The sequence below is a fragment of the Hemicordylus capensis genome, chromosome 3 (genome assembly GCF_027244095.1).
Source record: "Hemicordylus capensis ecotype Gifberg chromosome 3, rHemCap1.1.pri, whole genome shotgun sequence".
NCBI classification, from domain to species: domain Eukaryota; kingdom Metazoa; phylum Chordata; class Lepidosauria; order Squamata; family Cordylidae; genus Hemicordylus; species Hemicordylus capensis.
Genome location: NC_069659.1, coordinates 25,344,173 through 25,365,818, shown reverse-complemented (window position 1 = coordinate 25,365,818; position 21,646 = coordinate 25,344,173). Strand labels below are relative to the sequence as shown.

The following is a 21,646-nucleotide window of genomic DNA, read 5'->3' as shown; positions in this document are numbered from 1 at the left end:
CAAGATTATGCTAAATCTAGGGTGTTGGGAGAGGGAAGTACATTGAAATATGGAAATATACACCAGCCTAAATTTCTGGCTGTTGAAAACACTTGTTCTAAGTTGCGTCTACATGCATAGCTTAAATTCAGGGGCTGACATACTGCAAAAGGGAATGCAGCTGGCTTGGGCACCAGCCACACCCCTGTGCATGTCTTGTCCATGCAAGTAGTTGTGTGACTCAATGCCCATTGAAAATGATGGGTGTCACGCAACTGTGTGCATGGAGCACTTAGAACGGAGCACTACTGCCCAACAGTGCGTTCCCATTGGTGGTGCTTGCATGTGTGTAGGGTTGCAAAGAGGGCCCAAAGAACCAGTGTTCCCTTGCATGTTCTCTCAGCTAGGGACAGCAATGAAACACAGTCCAAGGATTTTTGTCCTAGAAGACACTGAAATGTGCATGTGTGGCCTCCTGTGCGTTGCTTATGCTGTGCATGTACACTGCTAATGTGGAACAGAGTGCAGGAATTGAAATTATGGTATGTTTTTGGCAAATTGAAGTGTTGAATGTTGTTGTGAGTAGCTCAGAGAACAATTTGTTATGGCGTGGCTAACAAATAGTTTATTATTAATAATAATTATTTATTATTACTACTACTGCAACTACTATATGTATGATAGTCTAAGGAAAAAGCAATGTAAACCTTGTATGTAAAAGTCCAAATGGTGGTACTTGTTGCTAGAATGTGAAATAAAACATATAGTAGAATATTTCACGGCCATTGCAGCAGGTGGCATTCACGAAAAAAACACAAGGTTGCTGGACAGGAAACTATACTTTTTCAGTTGACTGAAAATGCCTTCCATGGGCTGAGATGTTTATTTTGGGCCAGCTGCATGTTCGATGTTTTCCCTACATGGAAAAGACATGTATGCCACTACTTGTATGCTAAAGAAGCTGATGCATTCAGCATCAAGTAGAGGCCTTCATCATTATGCTGCTGGAAATCCAGTTTCTTCAGTGGCACAATGTGCCCTTGTAATCTTTCAGTTAGGACATCTTAAAATATAGAAAGCAATAATTCACAAGAAAGCTGTGTGGCTTAACTTGTCTGTCTTCATAAAGGGCACGTAGGCAAAAATACAGTGGTGCCTCCTTTCTTATGGGTGCTGGTAATGATAGACCCATGAATGCTCAGATTCTGCTAAAGTATCATGTAGTACCATAGAGCCTTCTGACATGTACTGTAGATATGGGACCTTCTTCAGTGCTGCTCGCTGCGTCTCTCCTTCTCTGTTAGTTGGATGTGGAGAAATTTCTCCAATTCTCTCCAAATAACAGGACTCTTCCCAATAAAAAAATTCAGTGAAATTTCCCAGAGCATTTCTCCACATCCTCCTCACTCCTTCTCCATGCCGGTTCTTAGGACCCATGTCACAACTAGGCCTTTTCTGTCTCTCTCCTTGCCAGCCCTATCACACCTGCTCAAATATTGCTATTTGCATTCCCCACTGAACTCACCATCTCTTGTCAATCCATAATACTCCTCCCCATCCCATTATTACTTCTTTTCAACATTTATTTATCTCATATAGGCTGTAATCTGGGAAGGGACTGCAATGCTTCTCAGTGCTATCCAAGTAGTATGCTTGTATAGCACTGTAAGTATATCTTACAGTGCTATACAAGTAGTTTCCCATGCAAACGCAAACCAGGGCAGACCCTGCTTAGTAAAAGTGCTTGTTACCTCACGCTTGCTACTGCATGTTATTCATGCTTGCTCCCACATGCTTGCTACTGCATCTTGATACCTGAATACAAAAATCCATCTTGCATTGAAATAGGCACGTATGTATCAGCCAGTTAAAGAACGTTTTAATGAATTACCTATCTTAAGAACATAAGAACAGCCCTGCTGGATCAGGCCCAAGGCCCATCTAGTCGAGCATCCTGTTTCGCACAGTGGCCCACCAGATGCCGCCTTAATCTTAATTAATTAAATGTTCATACTGTCAAAACCTCTGTATAGGTGTATTTGGGGGATATTGAAGGAAGTATAAGATACCTCAATTTAATAAATAAAACATAACACTAATTTATTTATTTAATAAATAAAACATAACACTAATTGTTGGGAAGAGCATCTTCAGTATTTTCATTACAGTAATGCACTAGAAAACATAACTGGCCTGAACATCAACAGGTGTGTGCCCTTCTTTATCAGCCCCTACCAGTTAAAACTGATCTCATTGATTAAGCAATTAAAGTTTCCATTTCCGCATTAATCCTATAATTAAACTAGTTTGGATAATAATAATAATTTTCCCCACTCCCCAAGGAAGGATTAGACCCTGGCACATATATTTGAGAGGGGGGGAAAATTGTTCTCACACATGCATCCTTTACATGTATTTTGTAATGAGTTTGTCAGAGTCCGAGTACAGTATTTCACATATGTTTCTCTCCTCCCACTGAAGAATCAAGATGCCAGTTGTTGTCTGGGATTCTTGCCTGAAGCCAGTTATGTTCTTGATACTGTGCTTGTAGCTTATCAGTGGACAATTCTTGTGATTTCTTTTCATTCATAGAATGATTACAAGAAACTGTCTATGCAGTGCAAGGACTTTGTGGTTGGACTTCTTGATTTGTGCAGAAACACAGAAGAAGTGGAAGCTATTCTGAATGGAGATGTTGAGTTGAACCATGGGGAGCATGGACGCCCTAGCCTTAGCCGCTTAAAACTCGCCATTAAGTATGAAGTTAAAAAAGTAAGTTCTGCATTTGTTAAAAATAGCTGGTCCAAATGGAAATATTTCTGTTAATTCCTTCACATTTACTTCTGGTTCAATATGGGTATTATGGAATACCGAATGAGTTCAGGTAGTATGTGGGGTACTATGTACTAGACCCATTGCCTGCCAATGCTTTGGGGCAAAGAAAAATGTTCATGGTGGTTTCTGAACAATTTGGAAGCACTTTTAGAATCCTTCAGCACATATATAGGGGGGTGCTGGTAGTGAGCAGCCTGCATTACTTCACATATTCTAGGCAGGGCAAAAAGTGTATCCTAACTTGAAAGGCTCTTCCTGCATTATTTTCCTGCTCCCTGCATAGCTCTACAGTCCTAAAGCAATTGCTCCAAAAGCTGATGTATGGCCATGCTCTAAGGGAAAATTGAGGAAGAAGGAGCCTTATCACACCGTGAAAGCATAACAGTAATATATGGTGAAGGAATTATCTTAACTTCATAATTTGCAATTTTATACAACAATGGAACATTTTTGAAACAGGCCATGGCACTGGTTATAAAGAAAATAGAACAACACTGAGAGGCGGTTCCCACGATCAGTGGGAGCCGCTGAAATGGGGTTTGCGGGGAGAGTGGGCTTAGCCCACTCTCCCCGCAGATGAGCAGTCAGTCTTCTCCGGGTGGCCGCCTACATGACTGCCGGCTCTGTCATGGAGCCGGCGGGGGCTTGGGATTTCGGGGGCCGCATGGCCCCCGGAAGCTCCAGCACGCCCTGTGGTTTACTTCAAAGTGAAAGTAAACACTTTCCTTCTCTTCCTCTTGCTTGTGAAAGAAGGGAAGAAGAAAGAGGAGCTCAAAAGCCCATGGCTGGGAGGCTCATTCACACAGCAAGAAGCCACTGTTTCCTGTTAACCACTGAACTGGACCATAGTGTCCATGAGATATCTTCCTGCTATAGAGACTCTATACACATGTAGCTATGGAATACCCAAAGCCCATTATTACATTTTCAAAAATAGGCTCTCCTCTCCTACCTGATGCTGGGAATTAATGAAAGGGGATGGATACTGTCACCATGCCTGGATGGCAGGTGTCCCAGAGGCATCTTTTAAGCCATGCCTGGATATGGAATCTTGAGCGAGAGCTACAATTTGTGTGACCCAGCCTGGCAGTCTTTATGTTCTCATTTGTAGCAGGAGTCTTCTGGGAAAACCTATTGGAAGAAAACAGCTTTTGAAGAATGAAAACTAAACACAGTGAATCTTGTGGACAAGTAATCAAAATTCCCTGCCTTAAATAGCCACATATTATGCACAGAAGTTTCTTGGGTTCGTGTTTCTGTAATTCGTACATGATAATAATGTGAAGATTTCCTGGGTTATTTCTTAACTTGCGTTTTCTATCTGGTTTAGCAAGCTAGCTTTGAAATGAGTGGCGGTTTGGTTTTAATGCACTTCTTTTCTTTGTCATGTAGTTTGTCGCACATCCAAACTGCCAGCAGCAACTCCTCTCAATCTGGTATGAGAATCTGTCAGGTTTACGACAACAGACCATGGCAGTGAAGTTTTTAGTGGTCCTTGCTGTTGCTGTGGGGCTGCCATTCCTGTCGGTGGCTTACTGGATTGCTCCGTGTAGTAAGGTACTAGTTAGTGCAAACTTGCAGTAGCCTTTTGATAGCTTCATGTACCATTTGCATGCAGATTTCAAAATGGGGCTAAAATGGAAACATACACGTAAACAAGAGAGGCACTTAGCAATGCTTTAGTAGCAAGTTATTTATTGTAATGGAGAGACTGCAAGATTACACACCCCAGTATCCTTGGTAAAAGGCAGTCAAGACATTATGTTAAGCATCATGTATTTGTTTTGTATTTCTGATGGTGGCAGGCGATAAAGAAATAAAAAGGGATTGAAAGACCTCATCTCAGTGGCTGCCATTTTTGGTTATACTATGTATATAGTGACAGCAACAACAACAACTACTACTACTACTACTAATAATAATAATAATAATATGGGACTATTATGCATACATAATAAAATATTATGGGACTTCAGACTACAAACAGACAAACATCTGCCACATAATACACCAGATATAACTGTAGTTGAGAAGAAAGAAAAACAAGTTAAAATAATTGACATAGCAATACCAGGGGATAGCAGAATAGAAGAAAAAGAAAGAGAAAAAATAACAAAATACAAAGATTTACAAATTGAAATTGAAAGGCTGTGTTAGAAAAAGACCAAAGTAATCCCAGTGGTAATTGGCACCCTAGGTGCAATTCCAAAAGACCTTGAAGAGCACCTTAACACCATAGGGGCCACAGAAATCACCATCAGCCAATTACAAAAAGCAACTTCACTGGGAACAGCCTATATTTTGCTGGGAAAATCCTAGCCCGATTTTTGTGATCGTTAGAACCACCGGGCTTACAGCCGAACCCGGTGGTTCCAGAGCGGCTAACCCGCTCCTGTAGCCCACCTCTGAGCCCGGGTTTGCGGAGCGAGCGCATTTGTCTAAACTGTAATTCCAGGAGAGTAGACTTGTGCCTCTGTTGCAGTAAGATTAAGAGTCTTGTAGATTACATGGTTGCTCAAAAGAAATTTAAAAGAGATAGAATACCAAATCATGGATCTCCCAACATCTCAACAAATCTGGCCATTTAGATTTGGGAAAGTTGGGAGTGGTTATCTCACTACAAAACAGTGATAATCTCATGTGGTGTCGTGCCATTCAAATTGAGTCTCAAACCACAAGGGTTGGGTATATCTGGTCCCATCTATGGGTATGATGATCTCCACTGATTGAATCTTGTTTCCCTCAATCAATTTCTTCATATATATCCTTGATTTCAGTGTTTATTAATTCTTTTTTTCCCCCATCTCTCCTTGCCAAATAGTTTTTCTGTGGTCCCACCCATGTGTTTATATGTAGATAAAGCATCTCCACTGTCCCCTTCATGCATCTGATGAAACACGCTCTTACCTATAAAAACTCATTCTGCAACAAATCTCTTAGTCTTTAAAGTGCTAATGGACACTCTGTTTTAGGTTTTGCCTTGCTGTTCTGCCATTAACCTGGTTTCCTTTGATTTTTCTTCTTCTTTCTGGTATCAGCCTCTCCACAGCCCCTCACACAGCCTCTCCTCAACCCCACAGCCCCTCACTTTCCTGGCCTCTGTTTCCCAGTCCCATCCTCAGAAGGCAGGCAGATAATCGATAATCGAACACTGTCAAGTTGTTATGCTTCTCACTTTTGAAATGCATTTTAATCACTGTTGCCTTTAAACATGCCCCTGCACACTTTAAAAAGGAACTTGGCAGTATTAGCATCAATATTTTTTTTATGAAAAATTGCCATTATGTCTCTGTAAGAACTGACTGATTATTTTTCAAGAGAAAAGCAAAACTATTTTTATTTAATTTATTTAGCTGGATGGTGATGGGGCAAAAGTAATGAATTGCTCAAGGATTTATCAGAGTCTACTTCGCTGGATCGTTCGGCCTACTGACCTTGATAGCATACATGATTGAAATTCATTTCAGCCATGCTTACCCTTTCATAAACAATTCATTTATCTTTTGAAAAGACTATTGTTGACACATTCCTCTGACCTCTTATTCCTTGCTAGTTTAAACATCTGTTTTTAAGTAGGTCAGACTCTTAATATTGCCCTTTACACAGTAATTGGAAATTTTAATTTGAGAAATGAAGCTGTCTTAGCATCACCAATAAACAGAAATGTGAATCACATCAGTCAAGAACTCATAGGCACATAGGAAGCTGCCTTATAGTTAGACCATTGGTCCCTATAGCTCATTGTTGTCTACATTGACTGGCAGTGGCTCTTCAAGGTTTCACAAAATAATCTCTCCCAGCCCTACCTGGAGATGCCAGGGATCGAACCTGGGACCTTCTGCATGTAAAGCAGATACTCTGCCACTGAGCTACAGCCACATCCCCAACTCTTCTTTCCAGGTGTGCTTTAAATCCACCTGAAGTGGGTGTTGCTCTCTAGGCTAGTCTCTCTTTTACTACTTCTAAGATCCACGAGAACTTCATATTAGACTTAGACCATTCTTTTGGCCTCATTACATGGCCACTACCCAAATACTGAATATGTTGTGAGCAGGTCGCTGATGCCCTACCACATCACTTAATACATTGATCTCTGTATAAAGAATTAAGTGAAGCTCTGTCATTGTCTGTACACCTAGAGCTCTGCCTGTCACCAGTAGCAGTGGTAGCATCATGTGCATACAGCTTCTCTGTGTCAGCTCATATATTTGACACAGTTATTAGGAACTTGAAATATGCAGTCTCCCACCCCCCCACCCCCCACACTCTCAAAAAGTATGACCCCATTCAGAGTATGGTTCAGGTATAGATGCAAAGAGGGGCACAGGGGTGACAAGCACTGGCCTCTTGCCACCACAAATACCACCCTTGGGCCTCCCCACCACATCCTGCCACTGCCCGTCCTCACTCTGATGAAACAGGCTGTTAATTTTCCCCTCCTCACCCCGCTAGAGTGCACCTCTTCCTCTCTGATGCAAGCTAGGAATGCCCCTGCCGACATTGCTTAGCTTGTTGGTATAATCCGAGAATGCTCACGTGCTACCATTACTCTGACCGCATGGCTCATGTGTGCTGAGCATCCACCTGCAGATGAGAGAGATTTCATATTGTCCTTTGCAAGGAGGAGAGCTGGTCTTGTGCTAGCAAGCATGAACTGTCCCCTTTGCTAAGAAAGTTCACTCTGGTTCTGTTTGAATGGGAAGCTACATGTGTGAGCACTGTAAGATATTCCCTCAGGGGATGGGGCCACTGCATGCTTCCATGCAGAAGGTTCCAAGTTCCCTCTCTGGCAGTATCTCCAAGATGGCCCTGAGAGAGACTCCTGCCTGCAACCTTGGAGAAGCTGCTGCCAGTCTGGGTAGACAATACTCAGCTGGATGGACCAATGGTCTGACTCAGTGTATGGCAACTTTTATGATCCTATGTTCCTCAGGTAGCAAAATGTCTTGAGTTTTGCTACCCCTGCATGGGGGAATGTGTGTAATCTGCCCCTCTGCCTTCTTAAATGTTGAATCTGAAAGTGGATATGTTGTGAGAAAGCAAAGAAGTTTCTAGTGGATGGATGCAGCCACCACTGGAGCTCTAGATAAATGTAGTGTTCTGACAAGTTTTCATTCTTTGTCATTTCGATTTTTAAAAAGATAAAACAGCTATCACCAATATGTGGAATGTACAAAATCATCCGTTCATTTAAAAATAATGTCTGGTTTGGACTTATTGGAAAATTTCTTTTTGGTATCAGTGTTAGCCAGTGTAAACAAAGTTAATCTGTGTTGATGGGTTTCTAATACATTTTCATTAAAATAACTGAGGAATGTACAAAACTATGAATACATGTACCCTTTAGGGACTTATTGAATAAATGGAGAAAGCATGTCAGCAAAAGAGAAGATAAACACGACCTGCTTCTTAACTTAACTTATGCAATGAAGGAAGCTGGATTCTTCATCCATCTACTGAAGCTTAGTTTTGCCCTCTTTGGCTTAGTTTGTTTGTCAGCTTCATGCTTGCTTGTTCTCCAGTGATTCCACCAAAGTGGAAGAGCAGAGAGCAAAGTGGGCAGATGGGGGGGGGATTATATAGGTACAGTTTTTGTTGCAAACTCATAATACGGCTTCTGGCATGGGCTGCACAATTTCTTTTGATGGCCCTACAATCGCTGGCATTTGCAGTATAGACAGTTAAGAGCCACTTGGTGGAGTTGCCCCCTAACCATTAGGATAACTTCATGGAGGAGAGGTCTATCAACGGCTACTAGTCAGAGGGCTATAGGCCACCTCCAGCCTCAAAGGCAGGATGCCTCTGAGTACCAGTTGCAGGGGAGTAACAGCAGGAGAGAGGGCATGCCCTGCCTGTGGCTTTCAGCGGCATCTGCTGGGCCATTGTGAAACAGGATGCTAGACTAGATGGGCCTTGGGCCTGATCCAGCAGGGCTGTTCTTATGTAGACTTGAGAGATGGGGAAGCTACAGTTTCTCCTGGCTGTTGCCTTTACCCTCCCTGATTGTGTCTCATGGCACCCATGAAATTCTGCTTCTTATAGGAGGGGAGGGAAAGAGGCAGACAATGGTCCCCATCTGAATCCAATTTTTGAGGTCTTTAAAGAGACTGGATGACATACAGAGCAAGGATGCACTGGGAATACAATGCAAAAATATGTCTCTAGGAGCTATGCAACCCTTGGGGACAGAGGGCTTTCTGGGTAAGGGGGGTTGTCAAAAACCGCCACTTCCATCCTTGTTGTACTAGTGCAATCATTTGAAAACTTCTGTTAGGCTGCTCTCTCACTGCACTGGTGCATTCTTGCTCTGTATGTCTTCCACTGAGGTTGTCCACATACAGTATCTGAAAACTTGGCAGGACAAGTGTCTTTTTCCTCCTACCTTGGTCAGTTGCTGGGTGTGAAAGCTGGGTTGGACAGCACTGTTCTATCCAGCTTCTGTCTCCCACACAATTACTTCTCCCTCCTCCTACCTAGTTGTTTGTTCCCACACACACACGAAAATCGGGAACATGCACAGCTCCCAAACCTTGGTAGGACACTTGTCCTACCCAGTTTTCGGTTGTGTGAACAGCCTCACTGTCTGTCTTTATTCACTGCTGGACTTGTAAAATACAGTGTGTATATAAGATGATCTCTTGGAGGGAGGCCTGTAATGAACTTTAATGGCTCTTCGGAATGTTAATGTATAAATACCAAGGCAGTATTGAATCCTACAGTGGAGCATGCTCCTGTTCTGCCCATGATAAACTTTCAAAAAGGCTTGGTGGACCATCCCACCAGAAACCCATGGAGCAGGGCAAAAAATAACAATTGTGGGGTTTTCGTACAACTTTTGTGTAGTTTATCTGCACAGTCTGCTTACACATATTAATGTGAATGCCCTCCTTTTATTATATTGAATACATCAGTGTATATGATAAAGTGGGCTCTACTCCATGAAAAGTTGTGTCATAAATGCATTAGTCTTTAAGTGCCACAACACTCCTTATGGTTTTTGTTTCAACAGATTAACCCAGCTACCCCTCTGGAAATTGATACAGTATTTCAGTGTTTCTTTTATGGCATGCTTCTAAGTTGTTTCCCCTTGACTCAGCAGCAGACATAAAGGCAAGGGGAAATCTCAGGCTGGTTGCCAGGTTGCATTCAAGAGATTTCCTGCTTTACCTTTAAATCTGCTCCTGAATTGGGAGAAGAGAAGGTGGCTCTTTCTCCCTCTTGTGTGACCGACAGTCCCACCATCCATCTTTTGTAAGACAAGGGGCTTTGTGCTAAGGGCGTCCATGAAGCAAAAGGCACAGGAGTGGGAGAAGGTGCCACTGCCTGGTCTCCCAATTCAGAAGCAGATTTAAAGATAAAGAGGGTCTCTTTGTGTTGGAATCCTAAACCTTCCTGTTCAGGAACCTAAAAGAAGCTGCAGGCTCCTAAATAGACAGTGGAAGTTGCATTCCTTTGCGTTCACATTTGCACACAGAGTCTCTGGAAGGGCAAAACTGTAGCTATTTAAAATATTTTGAATTCGTATTGCTGTTCCCAACATGCTGAGAAGTATTTTGGGAGGGATACTGAATCACTGAGGTGGAAAAAAATGTTATTGCAGACTGAAATTTAGCTAGTCCATGATCTGGAGTGCAGGCACGTAACAATGATAGGGCAAGGGGAGACAGTTGTCTGGGGGCCCCACTGCCTGGGGGGGCACCCCAGGGGCACCTCATGTGACTCCCCATTGCCCCCTGCCCAGCCCCATAGCCTCTCAGCCACTTGCCCTCTTCGCCGTCTCTCCAGCTTGTTCTCCTGGCCGGCAATGGAGACAGCAGGCAAGCTGCAAAGAGCTCCTTTTCTCCCGCCTCTCAGCTGATCGACGGGTGGGCGGGGCTTCCACGGAGGCCTCCGTGTAGGCCGCAGTGAAGCCTGAACTCGAGTAGGGCCCAAGCAAGCCAGGAAGGAGGAGGCAGCCAGAGTGTTCTCTGCAGCAGAAGACCCCTTGCTGCCCTGCTTAACCCAGACCAGCATTTGCCAGGTAGAGTGTGAACTCCTTTTTGTGGTTACCTTTCCCGCCCCCCCCCCCATATATAGGGATCTGCTTGCCATAGGGCTTGGATATGGGGGGGAGGGACCGAGAAGTCTCTGAATATTTATTTTGAAACAGCTTGGAAAATTTGCTGACTTAAAAAAAACTATCTAAAAAGTCCTATAAGTGGCTTGTTACATGGCAGAAAATTGCAAAAACTTCTGGAACAGTATTTTATTAATTTTATTTATTCATTCATTCATTCATTTATAAATGCACTTATGTTCAAGTTGTTTTGCAACCCAGAAGGTCTGAGTGAGAACTGTGAAGCATGTGTGGTGCTTTTATTTTATTTTTCTTGTGTGTGAACTGCTCCCCAATAACTTGCAGGGACTTCAGGGTAAATCTGGCCAACATGTGAATGCAGCACCTCCATTCCAGAGGAGATGTGTCTTAAAGGGCTTTAAAAGCCTCCTGTGAAAAACCTCCTGCAATCAAACTTGACTGAATTTGTTCAGAATTCTGAGAAAACAAACATAGGTTCACCCTGCATGGTTGAAAGTCTCCTTTGCTAATCTGCAGAGAGGGGCCCATTTTAATAATTCATCTTTCTAGTGTGTTCTAGGCATTAAAAGTAATACAAATGTATAGTACTCAATGTATATCACTATATATTGTGATGTGTGTGAGTGTATTCAGTGAAATGTATTTGCAGGCAGCATACTTATTTTGGAATATCAGACTTAAATCCTTGGGGGCCTGGGGTGTGTGGAGGCCCTGGACTTTGGGGGGGGGCATTTTAAAATCTTGTCTCTGGGCCCACTCCAACCTTGCTACGCCCCTGCTGGAGTGTCTATGTTTCATCATAGGTAGCATGTTTATAAACCTAGACATAATCAGCATTTTAAGCTTGAAACCCATTTCAGCCATGGGTTATCCCCGAGACAGAATATCTATATTCAAAATGCCTCTGGAATAAATAATATGGAATTAAAACGCTGGATTTAGCAGCCATTCCCTCTTCTGGGAGACTCCATTGATAACAGCACTGATAGCTTCTTTTGCTGTTGTATTGCTTGATGCTGCTGTTGTCATGCTGCATGTCCCCTGTTGAAAATGGGCATCCCTATGCATGCATATTTGCACAGCAGATCAATTATGATGTTTGCTGACTGAATCCTGGGGCTAGTCTTTGCCCCTCCATTTTAGTCTGGGGAGGCAGAACTGAGAAAAGCCATCTGTAACCTTAGTGAGGCAGCCTCACACGTAGGAAGCTGCCATCTATTGAGTCAAGCCATTGGACTACCTATCTCAGTATTGTCTACACTGACTGGCAGTGGCTCTCCAAGGTTTCAGGCACAAGTCTTTCACAGTTTTACCTGGAGATGTCAGGGATTGAACTTGGGACCTTCTGCATGTAAAGCAGATGCTCTACCACTGAGCTATTGTCTCATCCTGAAATGCCACATTAATATGATGGAACCAGGCTTAGACCCTGTAATATCGTCATCTCCCCAAAGGGGAAGCTCCACTAGGACTAGAGTTTGCATGGAGACCCAGAAGAAGAGAGACAACAGAAGTTTTTCACCATCAATGACCAGTTTATTGAAAAACAACTAGTTTTGCCTCTCCCCTGTGTCCTTGCTCCTAGGAGTCATAGGATCCTATGAGGTTTTGGTTTTTTAAAAAAAAATAAATAAATCACTGCTTGCCAATTTCTTTTGTGGATTGGGTGGTAGATAGCACCCATCATGCCATATGACGGCCCACTCTGGTGTCCTTAGGGGCTACTCATGGGGAACAATGGAATGATTCGAGTTCCCCATTGTTCCCAATGGAAACAAGCAGAGTACACAGATTTTGCAACCTTGCCTTGAAAAACACTGCAGAACAGAAGCACACAGTCCCTCCCAACTCAGCAAGCAGGCAGGCAGGTAGTCCCAGACAGACCACCACCACCAGTCGCTGCTTTCTTCTCAGTACTGCTCAATTTCTCTGTGAGCCCTCTCTCCTGAGGCACAAATGGCTCTCTGTCTCTCTGCCTACAAGCAGGCCCTTAAATACATTTTGAAAATCCTTCCTTTGGCTTCCCCCTCCCTCCTCCAGCCAATGGGGGCACAGTTGTCCATGCCAATACTTTATTTGAATGACTACAAGCCAACCAAGTAGCAAGGAGATCTCAAGCCGATCTGAAGCCAGTGCCAGAAAACCAAGAAGCAAAGGGAAAACATGGAGACAAAATAGTGACCACAACTTTCATCTAGTCAAGCTCGAATTGGGGTGATTCGATTTGACCTCGAATCAGGCCCTTCATTTTAGGAAGGGATTTATTCGAGCTTGAATCACTCAATCACCGCAATTCGAGCTTGAATCGAATTGAGTCTAATCAAATTGCACATCTCTACCTGACACTGTTGTAATCCTTGAGCATCTGAGTAGTTTAAGCAACACACAAATGTAAGTAAGTAAATAAATCTGCTAAAGAGTAACTAAAAATTCAATTATGTGATAATTATATTTCTCACTTGATTATTGCTGTTTATTTGCTATCTGCCTTCTTAGCTTAACTGTATCATGAAATAAGTTGATTTGTTTTCTTTTGTCTCATCTGATCTATGTTGTAGTTGGGCAGAATAATGCGTGGACCGTTTATGAAGTTTGTGGCACACGCAGCCTCTTTCACCATTTTTCTTGGGCTGCTGGTCATGAATGCAGCGGACAGATTCAATGGCACCAAACTGCTGCCTAATGAAAGCAGAACAGATGGCACAAAGCAGCTGTTCAGGATGAAAACATCATGCTTCTCTTGGATGGAACTGCTTATCATCTCCTGGGTAATAGGTAAATGCTCTCCTCAAAATTCTGTCTTGCAACAGATTGCATTTCTGTTAGAAAACAGTTACCATAGGTACATAGGAAGCTGCCTTAGACTGGGTCAGACCATTGGTCTATATGGTTCAGTATTGTCTCCACTAACTGGCAGCAGCTCTCCAGATTTCAAGCAGGAGTCTTTTCCAGCCCTAGCTGTAGATGCTGGGGATTGAACCTGGGACCTTGTTCTCTTGATGCTCTTTGAAATCAGTGGGCTACTCATAGCCAAAGATAGTTCCTCAAGTGAAAGAGGCCGTTTCAAGTGAAAGAGGCCATTTAAAGGGCTTTCCTCAGAATTTTAGGGGTCTCAGACAAAGCCCATTAGTGGACCCTCCTAACCAGCAAGCAGTTTATAGGGTTGGGGTGCAAAAGCTAAGGAGGTGCTTGGTTCAGATGCCCACTGCCCTAGAAGTCACCTTGTCCATTATCTTCCATCTCTCCCATTCACCAAGTCATGGTCTAAGGGCTAACACAGCAAGCAATTCTGTCCCTTCCCTATCTCCACCATTCATTGTGGCAGAGAGAGGGAGTGGGGTGGTCTTCCTTTGCACTGGGCTCCCAGGAAACACACCTACAGTACCTATGCTGCTTTTTATTTTCCTATAAGTCAATGCAAGGTTAAAATGGAAGCATTGTCAGCTTGGTGGGCCCTCCCAGGATCTTTTGCTTTAGCTCTCCGGTGCAGTCAGTGAACATTAAGATTTGTACACTGGACTCAGCATCAGAAGACCCAAAGAGTACATCTTTGGATAAGCTGGTGGAAGACTGGGGATACTTGTGATTCATTTTTTTTTAAGTGGCAGGGTGGTGGGGGACAGGAAGCAAGGACGAAAGAAACAAATAAGTTGCTAATTAGAGTCTAGCAAAGAAAATGCCTTCTTGCACACAAAGAAGAAGTTGCATCGGTACAAGCAGCCAGTTGGTTAAGCAGGAGGCTGTTGCAGTTATTTTGGCCACTTTGCAAGTCATGTGGGCTGACATACAGAGCAAGGAAGCACTAGTGCACTGGAAGAACAGCCTGACTTTTCCAACTAACTGCACTGGTGCAGCAAAGAAGTGGCAGGTTTTGATGCCTCTGCTTCCCAAGGGTAGGGCTTTAAACCCTTAGAGACATATTTTTGGGTGGAACAGAGCAGAGGCGTAACTATAATAGGGCAAGGGGAGACAGTTGTCTTTGGGCCCACTGCCTTGGGGGGGCCCCCAGAGGCAAGTCACATGACTGACTCCCCCAGCTGCGCACCCGCCTGGGCTTCCTTCACAGTTGTATTCATCCTCCAAAACTGATGTGAGTGTTAAGACCTGGAGCAACCAGAACAACGTGTCTTTCTCTAGTACCATTCAATGACTTGCATGTCTACAATTTACAAAACCTTTAAAAAAAATTTAGGATGATGTTCTATTGTGGCACATAGGTTTTTACTATGCTTTTTGTTACCACTATTCAGCCTCATTTAAGATTTCTTTACTTCATGAGCTGAGCTTCAGTGTGTGTGTGGGGGGGCATTTTAAAATCTTGTCTCTGGGCCCACTACAACCTTGCTACGCCCCTGGAACAGAGGGCTTCCTAGGGAAGTGGTAAATGGAAAGTGTGCCATCAAGTCGATTTCGACCCCTGGTGCCCACAGAACCCTGTTGTTTTCTTTTGGCAGAATACAAGAGGGGTTTACCATTGCCATCTCCCGCGCAGTATGAGATGATGCCTTTCAACATCTTCCTATATCGTTGCTGCCTGATCTAGGTGTTTCCCATAGTCTGGGAAACATACCAGTGGGGATTCGAACTGGCCACCTCTGGCTTGCTAGTCAAGTGGAGTGTGTCAAAAATTGCGGCTTCCCTTTGCACCAGTGCAGTTAGTTGAGAATTTGTTAGGCTTTTCTCTTGCTGCAACAGGGCATCCTTGCTGTGGATGTGAGCCATAGAATTGAAGTGTAGCCCGTGTGGGGAATGCAAAATGCCACAGTGGGTTTCTCTTTTTTGTTCCTTCCCATAGATAACAGCTTTGCATTAAAACACCGACCATGCATTCTAGTGCTGAATGCCCTGATCATATTGAACTATCTACAAGTGAATTATTTCTGAATCAAGTCCATTAAGCTTATGCCAATTAACCTGATTCTAAAACCCAACCCCCACTCATTTGAATGAAGATAGGATACACAACTCAGCCTAGATAATATATTTGATAGTCACATCTAAAATGCCCAGTTGCTTGCAAGTGACATGTTGTTATTAATTCATTTGCAATTTACATTTCAAAAGCCTAGTAAAAACAGAGTTCTAATTCTAATACAGACACATTTTACTCTTGATACATCTAGAAAAGGTGTTTTCCCCCCTCAGCCTGGTTTTTTAAAAAGTAACAAGTTGTTTTGAAAGCAGATGAGAACTGGAGGACTCTTTAGTCTGTAGAATTAACAACATATATCAAATATATAACCAAAGTTATTTCATTTTAGGGAGCGGTAATGTAAATAAGAGCTAGATTTATTTTACCTAGTTGTTGTTTTTTAAGTTGTTTGCTAAAAGCAAGATAATGTGACACTAATGAGCATGTTAAAGTATTGTTGGTGACCAGTGGAGGGGCTAATATGCAACATCAGAGAGAGTAACTTTGTAGGAGCTTTCCAGTTAATTAAGTGCAACACTTTTAGAAGCTATTAAAAATGTGGGTTGTTGTTTTTTTAAACAAGTGAAATTGAAATTATGAAAGTCATGAAGGAATGAGTGGATACCCCCAAAATATATAAATAGTTGTCATGACCATGGTCTCTCCACAGCCATTCTCTTTTTTTACCTCTCCCTCTCACCTCCCCCAGGCAGGGCCTCAGAGTTTTTGAGGTGAGGGGTTTGGTTCACCGGAGTCCTCCTCCTCCAGGCTCCTTGGGGTTTCTGTGGCAGTCTCTCTCTGGAGGCCTCCACCACTCACCCTCCAACTGCCCCTCATCACTGGCTGAACCTGCCTTGAATCCCTCCTGATGCATCTCACACCCCCACTGATTGGACCTCTGCCCTGCCATATCAGGCTGCTCTCACCTGTACCCCCCTCAGCTGTGCCTCTGTCTGCTGCTGCCTCCTCTTTCACTTGCGCCCACCCTTCTCCCGGCCCCTCTAGCCCGGCTCCTTGGTCTTGCAGCATCTCGGCTGGCCATTCGTTGGGTTGCTCTGCCGGGCCCCCTGCCCTGCCTGGGGCCTCTCTGGCCTTAACTACAGCGGGAACATCGGAGCTGGTAAAGACTGCAGGGCCTCCCACCAGACAATAGTAAAGAAAATATCACAAATAAGACAATTATCTAGACTCGTTTCAAACTGGCTTTATGGCAGGCTATGGGGTGAGACAGCCTTGGTCAGCCTGATAGATGACCTTCGCCAGGGAACTGACAGAGGGAGTGTGATTCTGCTGGTTCTTTTGGATCTCTCAGCAGCTTTCGATGCCATTAACCATGGTATTTTTCTGGATCACTTGAGGGATTTGGGAATAGGAGTCAATATTTACAGTGATTCCGCTCCTATGTCTTAGGTAAATTTCAGATGGTGGTGCTTTGTGACAAAAATGGGAGCTACTATATGGAGGCTGTCAGGGCTCCATTCTGTCACCAAAGCTTTTCAATATCTTCATCAGGGCTGCTCAACTTCAGCCCTCCTGCAGATGTTGGCCTACAGTTCCCATAATCCCTGTCTATTGGCCACTGTGGCTAGGGATTATGGGAGTTGTAGTTCAAAAACTGCTGGGGGGCCTAAGTTAAGCAGGCCTGATCTACATGACAATGCTGAATGAGGTCATTAGGGGATTTGTTACTGGGTGTTATAGATATGCTGATGACACTCAAATATATTTCTCCTTGTCATCAATAGCAGGAAATGGCATTAGCCCCTTGAATGCCTGCCTACAGGCAGTGATGGGTTGGATGAGGGATAATAAACTCAAGCTGAATCCAAGACAGAGGTGCTCATTCTTGAGGGTTGCAATTTGCAAGATGGGATAGAACCTCCTGTTCTGGATGGGGTTACACTTCCCCAGAAAGAACAGGCTTGAAGTTTGGGAGTGCTCTTGGACCCAATTCTCACCCTGGTGCCTCAGGTTGAGGCTGTGGCCAGCAGTACCTTTTACCAGCTGCAATTGATTTGACAGCTCTGCTCATTCCGTAGGAAGAATGACCTGAAAGCAGTGGTGCACCAGCTGGTAACCTCCAGATTGGACTACTGCAACGTGCTCTATGTAAGGCTGCCTTTGTCCATTGTTTGGAAACTTCAGTTAGCTCAAACATGTGGTAACTAGTTTGGTCTCTGGGGTATCTTGAAGACACCACATTATGCCTGTTCTTACACAGTTACACTGGCTGCCAATATGTTTCCAGGCAAAGTACAAGGTGCTGGTTATTATCTTTAAAGTTCTGAATAGCTTAGGTCAAGGTTACCTGAGAGAGCACCTTTCTCTACAAGGTCCCCACTGCTCATTAAGATCATCAGGAGGCGTCCATCTTCAGATGCCATCAGTTCATCTGGTGGCAACCTGGGATCAGGTCTTCTCAGTTGTTGCCCCTGAGCTGTGGAACTTGCTCCCTGTGGATATAAGAGGATTATCTTCCTTGGAGGCCTTCAGGAGAGTCTTAAAGGCCCATCTTTTTAGCCTGGCTTTTCATGATATCCAGTTTTAATTTTAATCTGGTTTAAATATATTTTTATTTTATTTTGTTTCATTATGTGTTTTTGATTTTACTGTAAACTGCTGTGAGCCACCTTAGGAAGGGCGGTCTATAAATTGAATGAATGAATAAATGAATGAATGAAATAAAAATTTATTCATTCATGCAACATGCCAGCTAAAACCCAAATTTCCCAGACTGCAACAAGGAGATATGTGGTTTTACATTTCCCAGTGTAGAAGGATATAAGGCTGCCACAGCTTTTCCCACATTTGTTCTTGCCTTGATCTTTTTGTCATAGGGACACAGGAAGCTGCCATATTCTGAGTCAGACTATTGTTCCATCTAGTTCAGTATTGTCTACACAGACTGGAAGCGGCTTCTCCAAGGTTGCAGGCAGGAATCTCTCTTAGCCCTATGTTGGAAATGCCAGGGAGGGAATTTGGAACCTTCTCCATGGAAGCATGCAACTGCTCTTCCCAGAGCAGCCCCATCCCCTAAGAGGAATATCTCATAGTGTTCACCTATGTAGTCTCCCATTCAAATGCAAACCAGCAACATAGGAAGCTGCCATATAATGAGTCAAACCATTGGTCCATCTAATTCAGTATTGTCTTCACAGACTGGCAGTAGTTTCTCCAAGGTTCCAGGCAGGAATCTCTCTCAGCCCTATCTTGGAGATGGCAGGGAGGGAACTTGGAACCTTCTGCTCTTCCCAGAGCGGCTTCATCCCCTAAGGGGAATATCTTACAGTGCTCAACATCACAGCAGGTGGACCCTGCTTCGCAAAGGGGTCTATTCATGCTTGCCACCACAAGACCAGCTCTCCACCCCGTCCCTCTCTTCACTGACTGTATCAGATCAGCTTGTTCTGGCTTCTTCTGCCAGTATCTAATAAGTTGGCCCTTGTTATTCGTGTGGGTTCTGTTCCAGCCTACAACGGCAGATAATGAAACCGCGGATAATGAAACATTGAGTCAATGGGAATTGGGGGGTTAGGTTTCAGAGCCCCGGAAAATGATTTTTAAAAAATCACTGAAAAGTCGGGTAAATCAGAAATAAGCATGGAGCTAAGGCGCTCCAGCAGTGGCTCCCAGCTCCTCTAGTAATGTGTAATCACGAAGTTTCCCCACCCCAGAGTCCAAGTCCAACACTTAGCAGCACAACCCCCTGGCCTGATTGGTTGGTAGGGTAGCCAAAGAAGCAGCACAGGAAGGGAGTAGCTTAAGTTGGGGTGGGAGAGGGGAAGTGGGTCAGGGGGCTAGATCAGCACGTGGGGGTTAGAGGCAGGGAGAACTAGTGCATAGATGCTCTGCGCCAGCCCAGCTAGTTTTAATGGGTTCAGTACTGTACAGCACCGTACTACTTGAAATCAATTTTAATAGATACAGTACTTGAAATCAATTTTCAATTGATATTGTACAATATTTGAAATCCATTTTTAATGGACACGGTATTTAAAAGCAATTTTTAATGGATACTTAAAGTCTATTGAATTTTTAATTTCAATCTAAATTAACTACAATCATACGGCACAGTACTATAATTATCAAGATTAAAATTGAATGTTTAGTTTGCATTTTTAATTAAAAAATAACACTTTGAAATTAAAATTAAATTTACTAAAAAATAAATTTACTAAAGTATAACTGAGACACAGGGGGTGTGACTTAACTGCCACGCAGCCCCGTTTGTGAGCTAAGTCCGGCCAGTGCCACATTTGCAGCATGGCCGGAGCAGCTCTCCCTGCCTTTTAAAGGCAGGTAGAGTCGCGCCCGGCCATAACACAAACGCGGCACTGGTTTCACTCACAAACGGGGCCTTGTGGCCCTGTTTATGAGCAAAATCCAGCCAGCACCACGTTCACAGTGTGGCTGGGAGCGACTCTCCCTGCCATTAAAAGGGGTGTGGCTGGGGCGCAAGGCACAGCCCCTGAAGTGCAGTGGCCCGGGTTCTTTGGACCCGTTCACGCAATGGTGGCTCTGCCCATGCATGCCACACAGGACCTTTTTTTTCCTTTCCCCTGCCATGTTCCAGAGCTCCGGCAGCTTCCTTCCCCACCTCACACACATTCTGTCACTTCTTCCTTACCTCACCTCCACTGAAGTGGCAGCATCCAGAGTTCCAGCTGGCTTTCTTCTTCCTTTCAAGCCGCTCCTTTCTTTCCACTTGCTCCATGCCATGCTGAAGCACCAACTGGCTTCCTTCTTCCCCCTGCCGCCAGTAGTATTTCTTCCCACCTCTTGCATCCTCTCTCCCCCCTCCCCCCTTTTCAGCAAGCCTCCCCCACCCGCTTTCTCTCTCTTTCCCTCTCTCCCTGATCATTGGGAAGTAAGATACTCAGAATTTCTTCCAAAACTACCAAGAAATTGTTTAAATTTTCCCTGAGCATATTCTAGTGTGAAAGTAGTACATATAAGATACTATACTAAATTTCTCATTTAATGTAGCTGGGACAGAAAAGACTAGAGAATCCAAGATTTTTCAGAATTTTCCCTGTTTTTTAGCACTGGAGAGTAATACATAACAAAACATATTTTATTAAATATATACATTATGAGATCCAGTTAACTTACCTAATGAAGTTTTCGAATAAACTTCTTTTCTTATTATTATTTATAAAGGTTTCAAATCAGATGCAGGATGAAATTGGAGTGAGAGAATTTATACTCTCTTTCCTCTAGAATACAGAATTTAACCACCAATATTTAACAACATTTCTTGAGCTTGTGGTGTGGAGCTCACACCACAGAGTATTGGGGATGTCTGGCTCTGCACTTGAATTACTTGCATTATTTCTATTTTGTACGTTATTGTTGGGTTGGTTCCCTCCTCCTTAGATTACCTGACAATAGAATGATCAACCAGGTTGGGACTGGGTTTTTTCCCCTCCCCCCCTTTTTTTTCTTTAGGGTTAGGGTTCAAGACTCTGTTGTTGATAGCTACTGATACCCAGTTAAGGACTTTCCTTCAATTCTACTGTATTTTTCTTTTGTCTTGGTTTTAATGGATAAGACTGTGTATGTTAACTAGTTTGGTTTTGTTGGATTCTCAGAGATGTAACCTTTCTATTTCCACTTATAACACTAATAAAAACATTTATATAAAAAGAAAGTAGTGCATTCAGCTAGTTTAAGTGGCAGGGCAAGAGCGAGGGGAGAAAGAGAGTGAGAGAAAGAGCGGAGAGGAGGAGCAAGAAGTCAGAAGGAGCTATGAGCTGGGCATGAGGTGACAGAAGGTGGTGAGAGTCTATATGTAGGCCCCCAGAGGTGCATCAGAATTTAATCTGGCCCACCACCAGATTTGA

The 21,646-nt window shown here is 43.6% G+C and overlaps 1 protein-coding gene and 1 non-coding gene across 5 annotated transcripts in view; one reads left to right on the top strand and one right to left on the bottom strand.

Moving 5' to 3' along the window:
* The window catches only part of TRPC6 (transient receptor potential cation channel subfamily C member 6), a 144,584-nt gene that overhangs the window by 100,002 nt on the left and 22,936 nt on the right, over positions 1 to 21,646 (top strand). For all 4 annotated transcript variants that reach the window (XM_053313180.1, XM_053313183.1, XM_053313181.1 and 1 more), the window contains exons 3-5: positions 2,572 to 2,751; positions 4,207 to 4,371; positions 13,450 to 13,666. In XM_053313180.1, the coding sequence (XP_053169155.1) occupies positions 2,572 to 2,751; positions 4,207 to 4,371; positions 13,450 to 13,666 (562 nt within the window). The remainder of the gene's footprint in view (positions 1 to 2,571; positions 2,752 to 4,206; positions 4,372 to 13,449; positions 13,667 to 21,646) is intronic.
* Positions 6,622 to 6,699, bottom strand: TRNAV-UAC (transfer RNA valine (anticodon UAC)). Its single transcript has one exon. It is a non-coding gene; the product is annotated as a tRNA-Val (tRNA).